Genomic DNA, 22,215 nt, shown 5'->3' with positions numbered 1-22,215 from the left:
TTGAGTAAGGTGGATCACATCTCAGAGAGCAGTTATTTAGTTTGGGGAAGAATGTTGTATCCCCAGCACCTCAATCCTTATCCAGTGTGGGATAAGACTAAATGTGGAAATGTAGGGAAAACCAATCATAGATTTTGTGTATCCCATGTAGTTTGGTTCTGAATTGTGTTATTTTATTTTTTAAAACATTAAAAATATTAATGGAATTGACAAATAATTAAGTTAATCTTCAGGTCCAAGGTTCCTAAACTGTGGTCTGCAGACTACCAGTGGTCCTCATTGTAAAAATGTAATTTTAAAAATACAATTTAAAATCCTGCAGCATCTAGCACAGCCCATTAAAATTCTTACAACAGGCACAAAACTAATTAAATGGTTTGCCAAGACCCCCAGCAGTTTCCAAGTGGTCTGTGGGGGGAAAAGAACAGGAAGCACTGCTTTAGGTGACATGAGTATAATGCATGAAAATTGTTCTAGAGAAAACAGGAGCAAGACAAGCAACTCACTACTCCCTCTTGTGGAGAGTAAAATGTTTCTCTGCTCAATGCAGCACTGACCAAATTTAATTGGGGTAAAAGTTACACTTTATTTACAGATTGTTCAGATTATCCAACAATGAGATGCTGTAACTTTATCCAAGTTATTAAATGTTCTCATAGCTTTCCCAAGCATCTCCTAAACTTTAATTCCATCAAACATTTTAGCAGTAGTAATGCAGAATTGTTTTAGGGGTGCTTTTGGTGGATTAGGAATGCATATTTTCAAGAGCAGTTCTAGACAGCAGCTTCTCCAACAACACAAAAAGTTGAACAGGAATGTCTCAAATTAGTTGCAGGCGTGGAGGTTTGGGATATGGTGGCTGGTTTAACTACTGTGCTGCCTCTGCAGTTTTGCTATTTGTTTGCATTAGCAGTGATAGAATTCTTTGAACACCTCTGCCAGTAGGAATTTCTAGAGCAGGTTGTGTATTGACAACTTTTCTAAATTATTTTCACTGAACAGGGCATTCTTGCACATGTCTTCCATTAATTATTCCTTTGTCAATGAACTAGCTATTTTTCTTTTGCTCTCATAGTGCATGCTGTCTGAATACTAGTTCACACAAACCTGTCTGTCTGTCTGTCTCACACACACACACACACACACACACACACACACACAGAGAGAGAGATTCCTATAAGGATAACATTAATATGAAGTGAGCTATTTTTTTTAATCAATACATTTATATTACACTTCTCATCCAAGAAACTCAAGGTGGCATATATGGTTGTCCTTCTCCCCATTTTATCCTCACAACAACCCTATGAGGATAGGATAGGCTGAGAGATGATGAACCCTGGTCTCCTGGGTCCTAGTCCAACACTCTAATCACTGTACCATGCTGAATACAGTTACAGGAATGGACACAATCTCAGTACTGAGAATGATACTTCTGTGTGACTAGTGGCTAAATACAGCTAACCTGGCTTTCTCTTGCATTTTTTCACACTGTCATGGGAACATGCATGGTAGCAAGCAAGAAGGCAAAATACTTGGAAATATAATTTGGGGACCATCCCATAATTATACCATCTGCAAAGGAAGAATAAATTCATCGCTTTTTAGTAAAGCGGTTTAAGGTAGTTTGTATAAAATGTTTTGATCCTAGATGAAATAATGAAAATGTGCGCCATTCTAAACACACACTGCAGCTTTTGGGTTGAAACCCCTTTTTTTACCCCTCCCTCCACTTCATTTTATGGCTCACTAGGTAACCAATAGCACTCCTGAATGGCCCATCTTTACCAACTTGATCACAGGCTCTAAATTTGAGAGGGGCATGGCCAAGGATCATTGTAGTTTCTTTAAGATCCAAGAATGGCAACAGAAATGCATAAGAGACAAGCTGAAGAACCCAGGAGGTGCCAGCTATTTGTCTGGAATCAGAAACAAGGGGAGGATTAGAGCTACAGCTCTGAAGAAATTTCTTAGTTACATTTTTTCAACTTGAATGGGACAAAAGGTTTCATTAAACTCCCTCCCTCTGTGCGTGTGTGTGTGTATGCGCGCGCATGCAAACACACCCACTTATTTGTTTACTTTTCAGTACTGTCTTAAAGTTGCTTAGTATTCTCATCAGATGCCCACCTTCATATGCAGAGCACCCATTGATTTAGTGAGACTTAAATTGCTGCTGATTTTTAATTTACAGGCCCTTTTGGAATAAATCATGGGATAGAACTTCATCCAGATGTGGTGGAATATGCCAAGGAAAAACTGGAGAGCTTCATTAAATATAGTGATAGTTTTGATAAGTAAGTATATTGTCTGCTTGGTTAATTTTGTAGCCATAAAAAGTTACTGTTCATTGAAACACAACATATATATGATTTTAGTAAAAAAAAAAAATGCAGTCACATAGTATTGTTTGTATATATTACTATTTAAAGTGAGAAGTTTTGAAAACATGGAGATGGGTATTTAGATATTCCATTGTAATGAGTGGAGACTTTACCAACGGGAACGGGAACCTCAGGCCTGAGGACCAAATGCAGTCTTCCAAATCTCTCTGTCCTGGTCTCAGAACTCTCTCTACGCCACAGCCTCCTCAAGTGCTTTGACCTATCTGTAATGTGTCCTTGTACTGTGATAATACCACTTGCTTCCCTAGATGGAGAGGTAGAGGGGTTTGTGTGTGGAAACCTCTAAATTTTGTGTGGCTGGAATATAACCTAATGTAAAAAGGTAAGATTAAATCTGTTGCTCCACCCACTTTTTGCCTGGTTGTCCACAATGGAATGCAGTCCTTGAACTGAAAAAGGTTCCCAGGTTTACTGCAATTGCATTATCTTGTCCTCGCTATCAAGATACTCTGTTACTAACATAGATAATGTACCATAGCCTTATTGTGTCTGGTGCTGATTAAGGGGATCCTTCAGTTTCTTGCCATATCCCTACCCTAGACATGTGCACAACTCTTTCTGTGTGCTTTTGCATATGCTGGGGGTAAACTAGATTATCTGTTCATGCTATAAGATAAGTGTGTGTTTCTAAATACCATTGAGTTTCAGGATTAGACTATATTGTTTACTTGATCATTTAAAAGTATTTTAAATAGTATCTATGTCATTGCTGTTTAATATTTTAGGTAATTTGTTTTGCTTACAATGAAAGGGCTTATACCATGTATTTCAGATTTTGTATATTATGGAGCACTTGGCATACTAGTCATTTCAGAATTGTATCTTGATACATATTTCTGGTATGTGGTAATTGCTGATACCTAGTTGGGCAGTATGTTAACATCTACCTACACATGCATTTTCAAAATCACTGTTCTTGGTCATAACTTTGGTGGCCAGCAATTACATTCTTGACATTGAAGTTCCCTAGGTGCACACAGTTGCAAATCCATAGCTTTGTTGTACACCAGCTGAACGTTGATATCCAACCAAGCCTCAAGATCAACAGCACACACTAGTGTAAGTACTGGTGGTGGTAACTTTGATTATAGTTTCAGGATTTTAAACACCAGCATGTGCCTGTTTCTGAGTGGAGATGACTTGCTCTTCATAAAATACACACACTTTAATGACTTATGAGTGTAATAATTTTAAGTTCTTATTAAGTAGGAAATGATGTCAACATCCAGAATTCTCTTCCTTTTCATCAGCAACTACCATTATTATCTGACAAGACTTAGGAGACTTGTGTAAGTATTCCATAGAAAACTGCACACACTTGAAAGGCATGAATCTTACTGAGGTGCGTGTCTTGTTAAAAATGGCTTTCTACAAATTAGTCTCCCAGACAGTGTTATAACGGCAATAAAAGCAATAAGCAAAACATAAAAATAAAAACTACAATTGAAGAATTGCTGGAGAGGGGCATGAAAAAATAGTCATTAAAATCTTGAAAGAATAAAAGCAGTTTTCTTTTACTCTTGAAGTTCTTTTTTTCCTTTACAGGATTTCTTCCCCGTCTTTCAATTTGCTAGTATTATTCACTATATTGAAAACAATGCAAAGAAAATAAAACTAAAATCGTAACCGCATGATAATTAAGGAACAGCAGAGCGAGTAATGTAACAAGAATATTGAAAAAATAAAGTTAAATGCTTGCCTAAACAAAAAAACCTTCACTTGGCAGTGAAATATAAGTGAAGAGGGGCAAGAAAAATCTATAAAGTTAAGGAAATTCCATTATCTGGGTGCTTCCATAGAGAAGATTCCCTTGTTTCCACCAACAGTACATCAGCTGGTGGTGGAACATGCAGAATAATCTTTCCAAATCACTGCAGATAATGTGTAGGAATATGAGGGAGATGATCCTTAAGATATCCTGGCTCTAAACTGTTGTAGGGCTTTAAAAGTAAAATTAAAAGGACAGGTGGACACCTTTTTTCCTTCTACCAGTGCAGCTCCATATAGCCATGATGCAGTAATATAAATAAGGTATCCACAATAGTATTCAAAACACCCATGACAGAGTGCAGTGGATGAACTAACTGATACTGGTCAAAAGCACTTGTGACCATGGCTCCTGTTTTTCTAGGAGTGTTTCCCATCTGGGAATTCGGATCCTTTCCACATGCGTGTCCCCTATCTGTAATTCCAGATCCTTCAGAAGTCATAGGAACCCCTTCTAGAACAAACTCTTACCTTCCAGTTTACCTGGCTGTCCATCTTATCTCAATTGAGCTTCTGGTTGCTAGCTAACAGATCATGTTCCTGGATCAGAGAAGAATTTTAAAAAAGTACTCATTGGCACAATGATAAAACCAAATGCCAGCTCTCTAGATCAGATGCTGCCAACCTTTTTGACCCTGTGGACACATCTGCAAACTGGAAAACTATTGTGTGTCCCTCCCCAGACACCACACCTTGTTCTGTTGGCTACAATAGAACATTTTATTCAAGCCTAATTTCAGTGGGACAAGAGGACCCTGCAGGTGCCAGGGAATGCCCTTCTTTATACAGTCTTCCCCATTGGTTTCAAATACATTTAAACAATGTGGCATCCATCAAGGTAATTCCAGTGGGAGCGAAGCAATAGCCCAATGCCTTATTTTTTTATTTATTGGAGACAGCAGCAAGATGAGAGGTGTACTACTACAAAGTATAATGGAATTCTGGCCTTCTCTCAACGCATCATCCAGGCAGGCTACCACCATACTCTCAGTCCCAAAACCAAGTCAGAAAAAAGAGTGAATAAATCTGATTATCTGGACACCTTTTAATGTGCCAAAGGTTGGTCTACCTACTTGGCAATCTTGCCCAAGAGTAATAAATTAGACTGCTCTGAGAACTCTCTTCCCTTTTTACTAATAATAAAACATCCACAAATTCCAAAACAAGTGATTGTATAGGATATAAATGCATCTGGGCAAAAATACCATTGTTGACAGTGCTATCATTGAAAAATAGACAGTTACTAAATAGTGGATGGTTCTGTGCGATTCCATATTGTGACTGATAACGTTGTTTGTTTATAAAACTAACAATAAAGATGTATGTGTGTTAAACCAATCTGACTTTTATGCTTATTAATGTTCCTGAACATATTCTAAGAGATCTAAAGGCATATATGCCTTCACTTGTTAAAAACAGGAACAGTAAAAACCTATAGTTTTTCATTTCTGAAAATTATTCAACCTCTGTACCTAACAGGGATTTTTAACAGCTTTTCTTTCCCCCAGATAGATAGCAGAATGGCTTTTTTAAATCACAGTGCCATGTCACCTGGTCAGTCTGATACAAACTGAGAGAACTGTGTGGAAACTTGCATTAACACTCTGGGTCTTAACAATTGTCATTTTCGGTGACTCATGCTTGTATCTATTTGTTCCTGCCTGAAGTTGAGAGACTCAGACTCGACAGTGGTATTTTCTCTTTTATTAAAATAATAGACAGCTGCAGTGCAGAGCGCTTCATGAAACTAGCTACTCTTCTAGGAACTCAGCATCTCTCTAACACTAGCTAAGCATGACTGTGCGACTCAAAGATTTTGACTCAGCAACTGTTCCCCCCACCCCCAAGTCTGCTTAAGTAGGCTGGGAATGCACACATAAATAAAGGCTCTTCTGTAGCTGGGTCTGTTAAACTTCCCGTCTCAAGCGTCTTCGAGTGCGGGGCAAAGGTGGAGCCTCAGCCAGTCTCTCATCTTCCCCCTGCAATGGAGGGGGGCTGCTCACTGTCAGTTCAAGCATGGGAAGTGGAGGTGTGCCTGTCTGGGAAGTGTGATGGGTCAGGTTGAGCTCCGTCGGGGGGGCTGGAGTTGTGGGGGCTGTGGTGTTAAAGATGGGTTGGGATGTCCTCTAAATCCATTCTGCTGTCCACCCCATCTGGCAGGGTTCACGACATCATCCCCCCTTGCTGATTCCCCACCCCAGGGACTTGGGTTTGTCTGGGTAAGCGTCATGGAACTGTCTCACCAATTCTAATGCGTGAATGTCAGTAGCTGCTTCCCAGGATCTTTCTTCAAGATGGTATCCACACCAGTGGATTAGATACTATAGCTTCCCTCTGCACCGGCGTGAGGATCTAATCCACCTCATACTCCTCTTGTCCATCGACCATGACTGGTGGTGGTGGTGTGTCAGGTGCCCAATTGGGGTCCAGCTGCTTCTCCAGGGTGAGCTGTGAGCGATGAAATACTGGGTGGATTTTCATGGAGACAGGCAAGAGTAGGCAGATGGCAACTGGGTTGATCTGTGCCTCTACTTTGAAGGGTCCAACTCTCTGAGCCAGCAGCTTATGGCAGGATACTCATGTTGGCAAGTAATGCATTGAGAGCCACACTTTATCGCCCACCAGTATCTCGGCACCAGTCTGATGGTGCTGGTCCGCTACTTTCTTAGCTCTAGCTAGCTGTTCCTGTAACAGTTGCTGAATCGCCTGCAACTCTTGCACAAACACTGCTGCTGTGGGGATGGCCAGATTGGAGTTGGGGGTAGGAAATGTGTGCGGTTGATAGCCAAAATTGGCAAAAAATGGTGTCTGTTGGGTAGATGCATTCACAGAGTTTTATAGGCAAACTCAACCAGGGGTAGCAAAGACACTCAATTATCCTGCTGGTAGTTGACATAGCAATGTAGGTATTGTTCTAGGGTGGCATTCACTGTCTCTGTTTGCCCATCCATTTGGGGGTGATGAGACAACCTTAGCTCGATCCGTAACAGCTACCACAGGGTGTGCAACAATTGGGCCATAAACTGGGGTCCCCAGTCGAAGACCAAACTGGCGGGACCATGCAGCTGGAAACCGTGCTGAACAAATAAATGGGTGGTTTCTTTGGCTGTTGGCACATCGACGCAAGGAATGAACTGAACCATTACTATAGGCATCCACGACCACCAGGATAGTGGTCTTCCCCTGGGAGGAAGGTAATCCCATGACAAAATCCAGGGTCACCATTTGCCACAGACCCTCAGGTGTGGGGAGCGGCTCCAGCAACCCTGCAGGTCGCCCTGTGGCGTGCTTAGCCCTCATGCATGTAGGGCAGGACTGGACATACCTCTCAACATCATGCTTTACTCTTGGCCACCAGAAGTCCCTCATGACCACCTGCTGTCATGCCCTGCTGTCCTGGAGGGCACTTCAAAGTACCCTGCGTCAGGGGAGTCGTGGCGTTGCTGAAGCACCTTGGCCCAGGTCTCTCCTGGAGGCACATACAGGGCTTCATAGTGGTAGAGTACCCCCCTCTCTGAGAGAGTCCTGGTGTGCAGTCCTGTGATAACTGCTCCAACTCCCGCACCCTCTCTTGGGCAAAAGGGAAACGGACCTTTAGTGTGGTGGCACCTACCCTGTGGAATTCCCTCCCCTTGAATATTAGGCAGGTGCCATCTCTGCTATCTTTTCAGCGCCTTTTGAAGACTTTCCTCTTTCAACAAGCCGTTTGAGACCTATCCCAGTCTGCGTCTGTTAGAATTGCTTGCCAATATGTTTTTAAAATTGTTTTAACATTTTGTTTTTGTTTTAACATTTTGTTTTAATGTATTTTAAGGTATGTTTTTATGATTTTTTAAAGTGTTTTTAGTGCTTCTGTTGCCGCCCTGGGCTCCTGCTGGGAGGAAGGGCTGGATATAAATCAAATCATAAATAAAATCATGAATGGCTAGTAGCTACTTTTCCCAGACTGTGTAATTTCTTTCCGCGCTGGTCAGCTTTCGCGAGAAGTGCAGGGCTGAAGTTCACCCCCTTTCTCAGCTGGTTGTAATAACACTGCTCTGATGGCTATGTCTGAGGCATCCGTCTCCACCATGGGAGGTCGATGGGGGTCTGCATGCCGAAGTATGGGTTCTGAGGCAAACAACTACTTCAGTTTCTCAAATGCCTGTTGGGCTGCGTCAGTCCAACGAAAGGGGCAGGTCCTTTCAGGCAGTTGGTTAATGGGGCCATCATGTTGGAGAAGGCAGTGATGACACGTCGGTAGTAGTTGGCAAACCCCAGAAGTCTCTGTAGGTCCTTTTTGGTGTTGGGAGGGTGCCAAGAAAGCACACTGTGCACCTTTCCCACTTCCATCGCGACACCTGTGGGGGGTGATCCGATATCCCAAGAAGTCCAAGGTGGTCAAGTCAAAGCCACACTTCTCGAGCTTGGCATACAAGTGATGCTCTCTCAGTCTTTGTAACACCACTTGGACGTGTGGTCTGGGGAGTCAGAGTAAATGTCCTCTAAATAGACTATCATAAAGCAATCCAGGTAGTCTCAGAAGATGTCATGCATGAAAGTTTGGAAGACAGCTGGTACATTCGATAGTCCGAACGGTATGACCAGGTACTGGAAGTGGCTATACCGGGTCTTGAAGGCAATTTTCCACTCATTTCCCTCTCTGATCCTGACTAGATTGTAGGCTAGATTGTTGTACACCGCCCTGAGAGCTTATTGCTAAAGGGTGGTATAAAAGCACAATTAATAAAATAAATAACTAAATAATAAAATACGCTGCCACAGGTCCAGCTTGGTATAGATATTGGCCGTTCGCAATCACTTTAGCATTTTGTTGATGAGGGGCAAGGAGTAGCTGTTGGGGATGGTGATCTTGTTTAACTTTTGGTAGACATGACAGGGACATAGCTCCCTGCTGTTCTTCTTGACGAACAGTAGCGGGGCCCCGGCAGAAGATTTGGATGGTTGGATGAACCCTCGCTGCAGGTTCATCTCCAGGAACTCCCTCCCTCAGTTCCTCCAAGTCCAGGTCCAACAAGGAATATATACACCCTGAGGGTATGCTTTCCCCTGGGATCAAGTGTATGGCACAGTTGTAGGGATGGTGGGGTGGCAACTATTTGGCTTCCTTTTTATAAAAGACATCCTGGAAGTCTCTGTATTTTGTAGGCAGGGTAGTCTCTTTGGGCCAAGATGTGGCTGCCAAAGTCACTGGGGTGGCCATCTCTGGAGGCTGACAGTGCTGCTCACAGTAATCGGATTGGAAGGTCACTGTAGTGTTTCCCCAGGAGATGACAGGATCATGTTGGGCCAGCCAAGTCATCCCCAGTACCACTAGGAATTGGGGCAAGGCAGCTAGGTAGAACGACATATTTTCCACATGTCCTGATATCTCCACTTGTAGCTCAGTCATGGCCTGAGTGACAAAGCCCAACGTCAGGGGCCGCCCATCTATAGTTTCTACAGACAGCGGCGTTTCGAGCTTCATGATTGGCACGCTGTGCTTCTTGGCGAAACCTAAGCCCATAAAGTTGCTGGATGCACCTGAGTCCACCATGGCAAACACCTGGATGTCTCGACCTGATGGCAAGCTTAGATGGACTGGCAGATGTAAGGCGGACTTTGGTGGGAGAGACTTAACTTGAGGTTGCAGTCTTTTGGTCAATTCTAGCTTGTGGATCTCTATAAGAGCTGGGATTTGAAGTTTTCCTGCCCTGGGGCCTTTTCTGACTTGGAGGGGCACGTCTTAGCCAGGTGCCCCGCTTTCCCACAATATAGGCACAGCCCTTTTCCCCCAACACTTCTCTTTCTCCAACTTTGTCAGACACAGATGTGCCCCCCATCTGCATGGGCTCCACTCCTGGTTGTTGCGAGGTCCCCATGCTGGGGAAAATGTGGGTGCAGGGGAGAGGTATGGGAGGCAGGGTTCGAGCCGCCTGAGCTTTGCACTCCTTGCAACAACCTTCAAGTAGTCTCTGCAGGCACAGCTATATCAGCTCTGGGAAAGTACTTGTCTGTGGGGTGCACACCAACTCATCCAGGATCTCACCGCTGAGGCCATCACAGTAGAGTACATTAAACCAAACTCATTAAAGTCCATCTCCTGGGCCAGAATATGAAAGGTGTTAGTGTAAGTCCCGACAGAGTTTTTCCTCTGCCACAGGTTTCCCAGTTGGCACCGCATGTTGTCTTTCCACTGGGAGTTTTGAAAGATCTCTGCCATGGCTTCAGTGAAGTTTGTATACTGAGTTAACACAGGTTCATTCCAGAGCAGCAGCAGGGTGGCCCATTGGACAGCATCTCCCTCTAGTAGGCTGATGACAAAGGCCACCGTCAATGAGTCATTAGGAAATTCCAACTGCCGCACTCGCATGTAAACCTCACACTGGGCTATGAACGTGGCAAACTGCTTTAGCTTCCCACCATAGTGGGTAGGCATCCCCACTGGTGTCTTGACTTGGGACGCTGGCATGGGCAGGACTGGGGCCTGTCCCTGCTGTATGATAGTCATCTGAGCCCCCAACTGAGTCATTTGGAGGTGCAAGGTCTGGTATGTTCATCCCCGCCCGGCAGGGCTCATGAAAATTGTCATGATTTGGAAAGTTACAAGCAAAATCTGCCGATTTGTGTTAAAAACATGCTAAATGTTTGTATCTTAAGTATTCAGAGATGCCTTTCATTGTATTTTTAACATCTATATGGCCAAACGTTTCTCTGTGGTGTAGATTTTTGTGTGCAGACTAGACAGGAAGAGGACTGTTCTCCAAAAGGCCAGTTTTTTTTCTTTGCCTGCTTTGATAACTTGGATCCCAGTACAAAAACACTTGAAAGAAAATCACCAAGGTTTCTTTAACGATTGCATTCAAGTGATGTCTTACCCAATCCGCAAAAGAAAGTAGTAACCTGCTGCTCAAGAAATACATCACAGCTTAGTATGCACATGCAATGTTTCTTATACAGGTGCATAGTGAATTTAATTAGCAGTTGTGCAACTATACTTCTGCTTAGAAGAATAATTATCATGTTTGCATGCAAAAAAAATTCTTGTAGGACAAAATGTGTTAAGATAGGTCTTTACATTTGGCAAATGTGGTTTGAGTTCTTATTCTTACATACAAATTGCTTGGCTTGTGGTATATCTTGAAAGCTCTGTACCAAAAAACATGTATCTCTAAATAAATGTATAGTCTTTCTTTGAAATTTAGATCATTACTTCTTTACTCTGCGAATAAAGTTGCCTGCACTTATAGCCTCCTAGAGAAACATATCTTCCAAATATTTATCATCAAGAGGTCATGCTAGTACAGTTTTTCTAGTATATGTTTCTATCTCCATGTTTATGAATCTGTTTCTTCAAAGATCTAGTTCTCATTTGACTGGAGACATCATTTTGAAAACCACGAAAGCCAACGTTTCTTCTTTTTCTTTCGTTTCAGTAGAAAATGTTGCTTCAAGCAGCAAAACAGAAGGCATTGTTCAATCTGCGTTGCACTTTGGAGAAATACTTTATAAGTTTACAATTGCTTTGTCCAGACTTTGAGACTTGCTAAGCAGTATCTTTTCTTAATTGACACAAGCAATTTCAGTTTTTTTTAATATGGAAGGATCCTTAAGGCTGTGTCTAATACACAGATGTAGCAGGGGGCCCTCTGGACCTGTTTATTGAAGGGGAATGTGTTGTCTTTTCTGCTCCCAGTCAGCTTCTAGATGTAGAAAATGCGTCTTGGAGGGAGAGCAACGGGGCAATGCTAGGTTGCCCACCTGCTAGCTGCCTATCAAACCCCCATGTGCTCAAGCTGATATCATCTCTGCTATGCAAGGAAACCAAGAGTTCATCTCTGGACCATATGAAACAAGTCATCTTTCTTCTAAAGAAATCTCCTACAATGGTAAGTGATAAGAATCAGTACTACTACTGGCATAAGTCTTAGATATAAGATGGCCTTAAATCTAGTATATGTCCAATAGGGACAGAAGTCAGTTCTCATTCTCTTCAGCAGTACATTTTAGTTCTGACAACACAATGAAGCCTAGGAAAAGAAGTTCTGGTATTGCATGAAGAAAGGTTCTTCATCCCATTTGGGTGAAATGAATATACGATTTTACAACTAAAGTATAAATTATCAAGGAAAGTGGAAACGTACCAATTAATAAATTATGCTATTAGCAGAAGGCAGTCTACTGGTTTACTTGTTTTAAGCAACTTCAGCAAGAGATTGTTCTCTGTTTGTGTGTGTCTGCTGCTTTAATTTGGAAAGCTTTGTTCCTTTTGAATATATCTAAATATCCCACAGTAGAGGGCTGTATTTGTGGATCATGGTGACTTGCCAAAATCACACTGGAATAATTAATTCTGCTCTTTTTTTCCAAAATGGAGAAATATGCACCCAGAAACACAGAAGCTTAAACAATTAATGAAGACATTTCGAAGCAGACATTGCTTCTACTGCATTATCTTCAGATTTGCAGAATCGAAACTTATGTATGAGAAATCCAACTAGTAGAATAAGTCTTAAGAAAACAAGAAGTTTTGTCAAATGATGAATCTCTTCAGTCAACAAAGTTATTAGTGTATGATTATATGGGACAATGTGATGAGGCTTGAATCACTACTACTACTGCTACCACTACCACTTGAACAGAATTCACAAGTTTCTAAGAACATGTTCTGTCGGTAAATTTTTCATCTGCAAGAAACTTTTTTGCCTTGGGGTTGGAAGCTGAAGTCAAAGATGAGGCTAAGGGCAAATCTCTGAAGAAAATAGCACTCAGTTTTCAAGACAAACTTCTTCATTGTAAAGTTTGTACAGAGCACTTGTTCAGATAAAATTTTGTGTGTACGCTACAGGTAATTAACAAAAGATGGATATTATAAATCTCAGTGTCAGCAGAAAATGGAGGTCTTCAAGTAGTATCAGTAACATCAATAAAAGACTGGTAGAAATAGCTATGTACTCTCAGCTCACTTTAGTTATAGTAGTTTTGAAAACTGAAAATATTAAGTTGAGCACATTGTACCTTTACATGAAGTCATATCTTTTCAAATGCAAAGGTAGTTCCAATGGGGATATACCATGTGTGTTTAATGTGGAATTTCACATTTTCCAAGATGGTGGATGCATATTTAGCTGAAATTAAGCTATAATGTATAATGTTGCATTACTCTACAACTGTTAAAATTTTCTTTCAATCTAAGTTTATCACTTACTATTATAATATAGCTAATCTTGTATTCATTGAATGCAGGTATTAGAATCACAATTTCTTTGTTAAAATCAACAAATACAGCAATATGAACACAATATTAATTAAAAGCAATGCAGCACCAATTACATTATTGTCACTTGATGGAAATTCATTCAAAATACTTCAAAATTTGTTTGACCATGCACTACAAGAAATGCATATGCCAATACGTTCAGATGCTTTATGCTGCACTCTGTTGGGAGTCTTCCAAATTATAATCTAAATTCTGCAAACAGCTTGGTAAGAGATGAAGAGATAGATGTATCCAATTAAATTATTCTTGGAGTAGACCCATTGAAACCAATGTTAGTTTTGTCCACTAATTTCAGTGAATCTACCCCTGAGTATGACTAATGTTTGATACAACCCAAATTATTTTGGCGTCTGTTGTATTAAGTACAAAGGAAGCATATTTCAAAGATGCCTAGAAGGCAGAAATGGTCCTTGCAATGTGGCCTGGAGAAAATTTTGTTTTATTGGAGAAATGTTTTTGTCATTTCCCTTTCTCAAGGAAGCTCACAAAAACAGTTTTCAGTCTCATCTAACCCTATGAGGTCAGACTGGATATGTGTGAACTGCATAGCCCCAGCCAGTGACCTTTGTAGCCATGTGGGGATTTGAAGCTGGATTTCTTCTGTGCAAGTCCATCATTGGATGGCTTAGTGCTCCCCCCATTCTGTAACTTGTTTTTGTAAATTTTCACCAACAGAGAGATGGTGTGTGTTCTGTGTACTGACACTATACACTGCTGTAAAACTTGTGTTAGCATTTTGAACAAAAAATACATTCATAAGACTTTTCTCTGTCAGTTTCAGGTTGTTGGGAAGCATGCTTGTGAAATTACTGCTTGGGAATGACCATGTGCTTATCAAGGGACCAGAGCTATTTGAGAAAACAAAACTGGTTCAGAGAGCTACACTAGGCTCAGTTTTGAGTCTGCGGATCATAAATCTTAATTACAGTGAAGGAAGAACAAAAGTGATTCATTTGTAATAGGAAGTGAAAGTCACATATTTTCATGATCTTGGATTTCTTTATGTCAATACTTAAGGAAAGAAAGCCATTTTGGTAAAGTGGGCTAGAAATGTCTTCAATAAGAATATTATTTTAAGACTTTGCATTTCCTGGTGCATTGTGCTTTCCATTTACTAAAAATATTTTAGAAAAAAAGGTAGTAAGAATGGGTTTGTGCTGGGAACAGTAGACAATTTGCACTGGATATGCGTCAGTAAATAACCATAGTGAATAAAACCAACCTTTTCCCAACTGCTTCCTCAAATGAAAAACGTATTGAATAAAATTTCAATGAGATCAGCATATAGGGATGAGCAGTAACTGAAGGCATTTCATCATGGGTAAATGAAATCTTGTGGAGTGCTTGTGCTCAGGTCTTCATACAAACAGCAACAAACTTGTTAGTCATAGACAATTTGAAATTAAATCGTACCTGTAACAGTATAATTGCACACAGGACTGGTTTGAAACTGTCAACATCTTTACTGCTTACAGGTGGAGTGTCTGAAGTTGCTGAGAGCCCATCTGCTGACAGTGGAACCTGTAGCCTCCTATGGTTGTCTGCCACCACCATCCTGGAAGCACAGTTCATGCCACTCCTCATTATGGCCTCTGAACTTAGTCATGTTGCGAGCCCATCTCCTACTTACCCCAAACCATGATACCCACACACTGTTCCAAAGCCAACTGTGCCATTGAAGTAAAAATGTACAATGTGTGCAAGAATTGCTTGCTGTCAGGAAGGTAAAATTCGCCTTGGCCCCATCAAACTGACAACCGACTGAAGTCCATAGTAATGGAACAGATGAACCCAAGCTAGCTTGTCCAGTGCCTGGAAAGCCTAAATGAACACAACCTTCACACATATTGAGCACTATTTTATGCCAAAGGAGTGGGCCAGAGAGAAGTCTCCAATCTGATCCACCTGATGTAGCCCCAGGCCAATCACTATAACAGCTGAGTGACTGTTGGTAGAGAATTTAAGTTTTAGTAATTTTGGTAGGCACTTTTATTATTAACTCCAAATATCTGATTCCTGTGAATAAGCATTGATGATAAATGACAATTAGCACAACATAAGCTTGGCTCTATATTAACGTCTTTGAGACTGCTTTCAAGCAGATGCACAAGTTTCTTACATATCATTGTTTTAGTAGATAAAAAAGAACACATGACTTAGGTTGCCAGAGCTAGGCTGAAAACCCAAACATCCTTATATAGATTAGGATGGAACTGAATGTCTTTTTCCAATTTCTTGTGGAGGCAAGGAGCAAGTGCAATATGCTTGATGTTGATAAGTAATAGAATAGGTTCAAACATTTGAACTATGGAATTTTTGCAGTGCAAATTAATTATCTTCAGCACAGTTTTAAAGCATAGCAAAGGTCATGCTGCTAAATCTATTTTGAGTGGGAGCAATTTAATCATTGGTTGCATCACAATGGCTGTACTTGTATAATAACAGCTGTTGAAATGTGTGTTCGAATTTCATATTAAAGCATGTAAGGTTGTTTTGGTCAGAGTACAAAATTAGACATAGCGTTAAGTATTGTACAGCATACTAGAAAAAAATATTCTAGGCCTGAATATTTGAGCTTTTTTTAAGGGTTCAGGATGTGGGTAGGGGCACAGAGATGATGCTACATCGTTGGTGTACATGCTGTTAGTATTTTGCATCTGCTATTAGCATTATAAATGTCAAGAATATATTGGAGATGTGACTGTTTGAGTATTGTACATTCTACTGTGGACAGTATCCAAGGCAGCTAAGAACAATCTAACAAAAATGATCCATAGTTCTCTATTATACACCTGACATTATCTTTCCTAAACAAAATATGTTAAATTTATGTGTGTTGTATGAAGGAGAGCTTTAAAGAAATTTTATGTTAGAACTTTAAATCACCTTTATCACACAAGAGAGATCATTTTTCATGGGTTTGTAGCAATTAATGTCTTCAGAAAAAGATACAAAAATTGTATGTTGTAAAGTTGTTAAAACATACCCAATGTGAGTTGTTCTGATATCTCAACCTGTAGAGTATGCTTAATAGTTTAGTTGGGGAAAGTGAAGGATGAAATGGAGAAAAATGGCTTTCCTCTGATTGGGTTTTTCATTAGCTTATATGTGTGTTTGGGGCACCTCATAGGCAGTCTTGCTTCTCACTTTATTTAAAGGATTGTAGCTCTATCCCCTTGTGGACTTCTCTCTGTGTCCTATGAATCTAGAGCAGAGATAGCCAATGCGGCATCCTCCATATGTTGTTAAACTTCTCATGAGCCACAGCCAGCACGGTCAGTTGTCAGGTATGATGTGAGTTGTAGTCCAACATCCTCTGGAGGTCACCATGTTGCCAATCCCTGGTCTAGAGAATCCACCATAATCTTGTGAGGTGTAGTGCTAAATATGTCAGTCACTTGGCCGATTCCTGTCACTTTACTGTCACAGATTGGTTTGCATGTCTCAAATTGCTTTGCATTGGCCTGTGCAGCTTGTCTTTTGCATATGTTCTTGGAAATAAATTGTTTGGGAATAGCCCTTGCAGATCAGTTTACTACTTTACTTAGAAAAATCAGAAAGGCAAAGTTCAGTCAATAGGGCATAAATATTTTTTGTGTATTGTCTAACCCATACTCCCTATCTGCTAATAGATAATCAAATCACTTCTGCAGATTGTTCAGATTAAATGAGAATTTAAAGAAAAATGAATTATATATGTAGTTAATTTTTATAGTGTACCCCTGAAATATGCAACTGTTAAAAGTTAACTTCTTGTCTTCCACTATCGGATCATCCTCTAGCCAAACTGAGCAGACGGGAACACTTGGCTCTGTAATAATAACTTGTTGCACAAATTCCAAGGGAAACATGCCTTTGCCAATTAGCTCTCATTTGTCCTAATACCATAAGCAAAAGACCATAAAGATTTCGTTGATAAATTTTCAAGAATAATTTTAAAAACTGCACAGTATCTTTTGTTCATTTTGTGTGAACACAAGCAAGATAAGCTTTTCTACACCTTTCCTGGCTAGCAACAGAAATGCCAAAGCCCAGACTGCCCTACAGTGACATCCACGCCATGCATTTAAATCAGTATCATACCACTTTAACAGTTAGGCTTCTTCCCAACAACTAGCCCCAGCTGTTTCCCCTTTTAACATCAATTTTAAAAAAATGAATTTGCAGATGATCAAGTAAGACAAACAGTTGATCATCTATGGGACAAAAGTTTCACTTTGATAGTTGGTTTAAACAAGGATCAATAATCTCTTAAGAAAATGTTAGAATTCTGTATCAAACATGCCCTCCGCTCTTTCAATTTTCTCAATTAAGACTTATGGCGGAACAGATAAATACAAAGTATGGACCACCACGATAATATACACCTCATTTGAATTTTTTTAATAAAACCAGATAAAAAGAAAGCTATTGCAAAAGTATGCTAAATCATTTCTCTGCTGAAAAACCAACTACTGCACCAAACACACAAAAGGAAATGGAATTGAGATTTAGTGAAATTCAACTTATCAATGTCAGAAGACCATATCTGGCTCTTTAAGAACATTCCAATAACATTATTAAGTAGTACCCTGAAAGAAAAAGTTTTTGAAGCAACATACCAATCATGGGTCAAACAATATCGAGAAATCCTAAAACAATTTCCTGTGCATGTTCCGTCAGGAAGTTACAAACATGGACTTTCAGTTAGTAGCAGCTTTGCTCACAGTAACAAAAATATGTATTGTCCAATGTTGGAAGAAAAACACACACACCCAACACTGATATAATGGTTGAGAAAGATCTGGGAAACAGTCTTAATGACATATAACAGGAATGAGATCTACCATAACTAAGTTCATAGAAAGATGGGCCTTGTACAATTTTGGAAGGATAAATTAATGGGTGAATTAGCTCCATTTAATTCACTTACATCAAATAATTTTTTCTTTCCTACATTTAAAAACGCATATGGTTATGAAATTCTTGATTTCTTCCCTTCTCTAAATTTTTTTGTACTATAAGTTATGCTATATAAGCTAAGCCTATCTATTTTGGGGTATATCTATGTTAGATCAATGTAATATTTTAAATTCTGAAAATAAAAATTAAAAAAGTTATGGCTTCTCCCAAAGAATCCTGGGAATTATAGTTTGAGTGCTGAGAATTGTTAGGAGACCGTTCACAGAGCTGCAACTCCCAGCACCCTTAACAAATATAATTTGTTTTGCATTTTTGTCCTCTGCCTAGAGATTTCAAATATTAAGTGGTTTAGAATTTCTTTTAAATAAATGAATGTAATGGTGTACACAACAGAAAACAATTTCCTACATGGAAGTGATCTGTGAGAGAAGTTAGTCTTGAGAATTGTCGATTCTCCATAAGCTTCAATGATTCATTGTAAAAGTATAAGTTGTGTTGGCTACTTTACTTCAAATTAAGTTTTAAATAATAACGCCTTTTTGGTGGCAACCAAAAGTTTATGCCATTGTCATTATTTTATTTTATTCACTATTTAAAACATTTTATATCCGCCCTTCCTTAATTCCACGGTAGCTATCATTTCAAAATGGTGATATAAAACACATGCATGCACACTTTTATAGCACTCACTTCTCTGAGTGCCACCCTTTATGTAACCAAAATGATAACATACATGTATAAGAGGGAAGGATCAGCAGGCAAGAGTTTGCAGAAGAACAGATGTTCAGGGGAAAAAAGGAGGGAGAAGCCATCCCAGTGATGACTATAATGCTCAGTGGGGACAGAATAAGAACTAGGGAGGGGGATGAAAAAATGGGGGAGGGAGTTTATTATTTATTTATTTTATTTTTAAAACTTATATACCGCCTGACTAGCAATAGCTCTCTGGGCGGTGAACATAGATACAATAAAATACAATATAATACAAAACATCAGTCTAAAATCAAATTTCACAATCTAAAAACAGCAAAGGCTAAAATCAAATTACAAACATTACAATCATTAACAAAAAAATAAAATGCCTCAGAGTAGAGAAAGGTTCTAACCTGGCGCCGAAAGGATGATAGTGTCTGTGCAAGGCGAACCTCCTCGGGAAGACTATTCCATAGTTCGGGGCCCACCACTGAGAAGGCCCTTGATCTTGTCACTGCCCTCCGGGCCTCCCTATGAGTCGGGACCCGGAGGAGGGCCTTCGTAGCAGACCGTAGTGTACGAGCCGGTTCATAGCGGGAGAGGTGTTCCGACAGATATTGAGGTCCCGCGCCGTATAAGGCTTTATAGGTTAATACCAACACTTTGAATTTGACCCGGAAGCGTATTGGAAGCCAGTGCAAGCGGGCCAAAACAGGTGTTATATGGTCAGACCGCTTCGTTCTTGTTAGCAGTCTGGCCGCCGCATTTTGCACCAGCTGTAGCTTCCGAACCGTCTTCAGAGGTAGCCCTACGTAGAGCGCATTACAGTAATCCAAACGTGAGGTTACCAGAGCATGTACTACTGATGTAAGATCCTCCTTACTCAGGTAGGGACGTAGCTGGGCTACCAATCAAAGTTGGTAGAACGCATTCCGTGCCACAGAGGCTACATGAGCCTCAAGTGACAGGGAAGAGTCTAGAACGACTCCCAGACTACGAACCTGTTCCTTTAGGGGGAGTGTAACCCCATCCAGGACAGGATATGTATCCACCATCTGATTGGAAAAACCATCCACCAACAGCATCTCAGTCTTATCAGGATTGAGTCTCAGTTTGTTAGTTCTCATCCAGTCCATTGTCGTGTCCAGGCAACGGTTCAGCACATTGACCGCCTCACCTGAGGAAGATGAAAAGGAGAAGTAGAGCTGCGTGTCATCAGCGTACTGGTGACAACGCACTCCAAAACTCCTGATGACAGCACCCAACGGCTTCATATAGATGTTAAAAAGCATGGGAGACAAAACCGAACCCTGCGGGACCCCACATTGGAGTACCCACGGTGTCGAGCAATGTTCCCCAAGCACTATCTTCTGGAGACAGCCCGCCAAGTAGGAGTGGAACCACTGCCACGCAGTGCCTCCAACTCCCAACTCCGCAAGCCTCTCCAGAAGGATACCATGGTCGATGGTATCAAAAGCCGCTGAGAGATCAAGGAGAATCAACAGAGTTACACTCCCTCTGTCTCTCTCCCGACATAGATCATCAAACAGGGCGACCAAGGCCGTCTCAGTGCCGAAACCGGGCCTAAAACCCGATTGAAATGGATCTAGATAATCGGTTTCATCCAATAGCGCCTGGAGCTGGTCAGCAACCACTCGTTCCAAGATCTTGCCGAGATATGGAACATTTGCCACTGGTCTGTAGCTGCTGAAATCCTCTGGGTCCAGGGAAGGCTTTTTCAGGAGTGGTCTCACTGCTGCCTCCTTCAGACAGCCAGGGACCACTCCCTCTCGCAAGGAGGCATTTATCACTTCCCTGGCCCAGCCAACTGTTCCCTCCTTGCCAGTTTTTATTAGCCAAGAGGGGCAAGGATCTAGTACCGATGTGGTTGCACGGACCTGTCCAAGCACCTTTAATGGGAATGGAGTGCTGGCAACCTGAACACTCCATGCTTTAATGCTTTGTTTCAAGTTCTATTTCGTCACATCTAAAAACTAACTTACTTTGAATTCTATTGTATATAGCCATAGACCTTTGCATAGCACAGATGTTAGGGTTGGATAAGCTTTTACAGCTTTGACAATTTGCCCTTGAAAGCCCCTGGTCTATCTCCCAGACTTACCAGGATATAATCAGTGCACTCAGATCTCTAGTGACCACCACTCTAGTAGAGAAAATCCCTAATGCTTCTTGGTCTTCGTTAGATAGAGAATGTAAAGCTAAGAAAAGGGAGTTGCGTAAATTAATAAAACAGACAATGCACAGTGGTTCTGATGAGGCCCCTCTTCTTTTGCAGTTACATCAGAGAGAGTATAAAACAATGCTCAGAAAGAAAAAAAGGCCTTCTTTACTAATAATTGGAAGTCTTTGGGCCTTGCCTTAATTGAAGGGAATGAACCCATATTTTGGAACCTGATCCAGGGAGGCCTCTCCCAAAACTTTTTTGAGGCTGCCCTCCCAATCCCTCCTGAAACCTGGCTCTCCCACTTCAGCAATATCTTCAGTAGCAGTACAACCTTACTTTCAGATACAACGGGGAATCCTCCTAACCTCCCAGCCTGGCCACCTGTATCTAACACTGACATAGAGGATTTGATTTTGTCTCTCCACAACTAAAAACAGTTAAAAGACTAGAAGCAGCAAAATAAAACATGAATAATAGTAAAAGGAACACCAAGTAAAACAATATCCAGGGACAGTATCAGAATTAATCATTAGCATTTCAAAAATAATCCCATAGCACAGTAAAAACTAGGCAGAGTTGGCATGGGCCCAAAAGCCTTCCTAAAGCTTTATCATATAGTGAAATGTCATTAAAGAAGGGGGCAAGACAGGCTTCCCTAGCCACCTTCAATTATCTAAAAAGTTATTTTGGGGTTCTGAAGAGGGGGACTGCAGAAATCAGACTCAGTACATATAATGGGGCAGTTTTCAAGATAAGGAATTCCCTGTGGTTCACAGACAGAGCTTCATTTAGGTGGTCCACAGAGTGTCTGTAGATTTGTGGCTGAAGATGAGAGATGGGGCATCCATCTCATTGAATGTTCATGTTGATTTTGATTTCCTTCTTTCTTATATTGTATTTTATTCTATTACAATTTGAATTCTATGGAATTACAGTTGCTACAACAAGCAGGAAAATCATTAAGCAATCCGCCAAGGCCCTCAACAATTTTCAAGTGGTCCATT

General features: G+C 40.8%; 1 protein-coding gene across 7 annotated transcripts in view; it reads left to right on the top strand.

The window, feature by feature from the left end:
- The window catches only part of PCMTD1 (protein-L-isoaspartate (D-aspartate) O-methyltransferase domain containing 1), a 74,396-nt gene that overhangs the window by 42,083 nt on the left and 10,098 nt on the right, over positions 1 to 22,215 (top strand). For all 7 annotated transcript variants that reach the window (XM_061598640.1, XM_061598604.1, XM_061598659.1 and 4 more), the window contains one exon: positions 2,195 to 2,297. In XM_061598640.1, the coding sequence (XP_061454624.1) occupies positions 2,195 to 2,297 (103 nt within the window). The remainder of the gene's footprint in view (positions 1 to 2,194; positions 2,298 to 22,215) is intronic.

This window comes from Rhineura floridana, chromosome 1 (genome assembly GCF_030035675.1).
Source record: "Rhineura floridana isolate rRhiFlo1 chromosome 1, rRhiFlo1.hap2, whole genome shotgun sequence".
NCBI classification, from domain to species: Eukaryota; Metazoa; Chordata; class Lepidosauria; order Squamata; family Rhineuridae; genus Rhineura; species Rhineura floridana.
The sequence above is the reverse complement of the archived record's forward strand: the minus strand, read 5'-3'. Positions and strand labels throughout refer to the sequence as shown.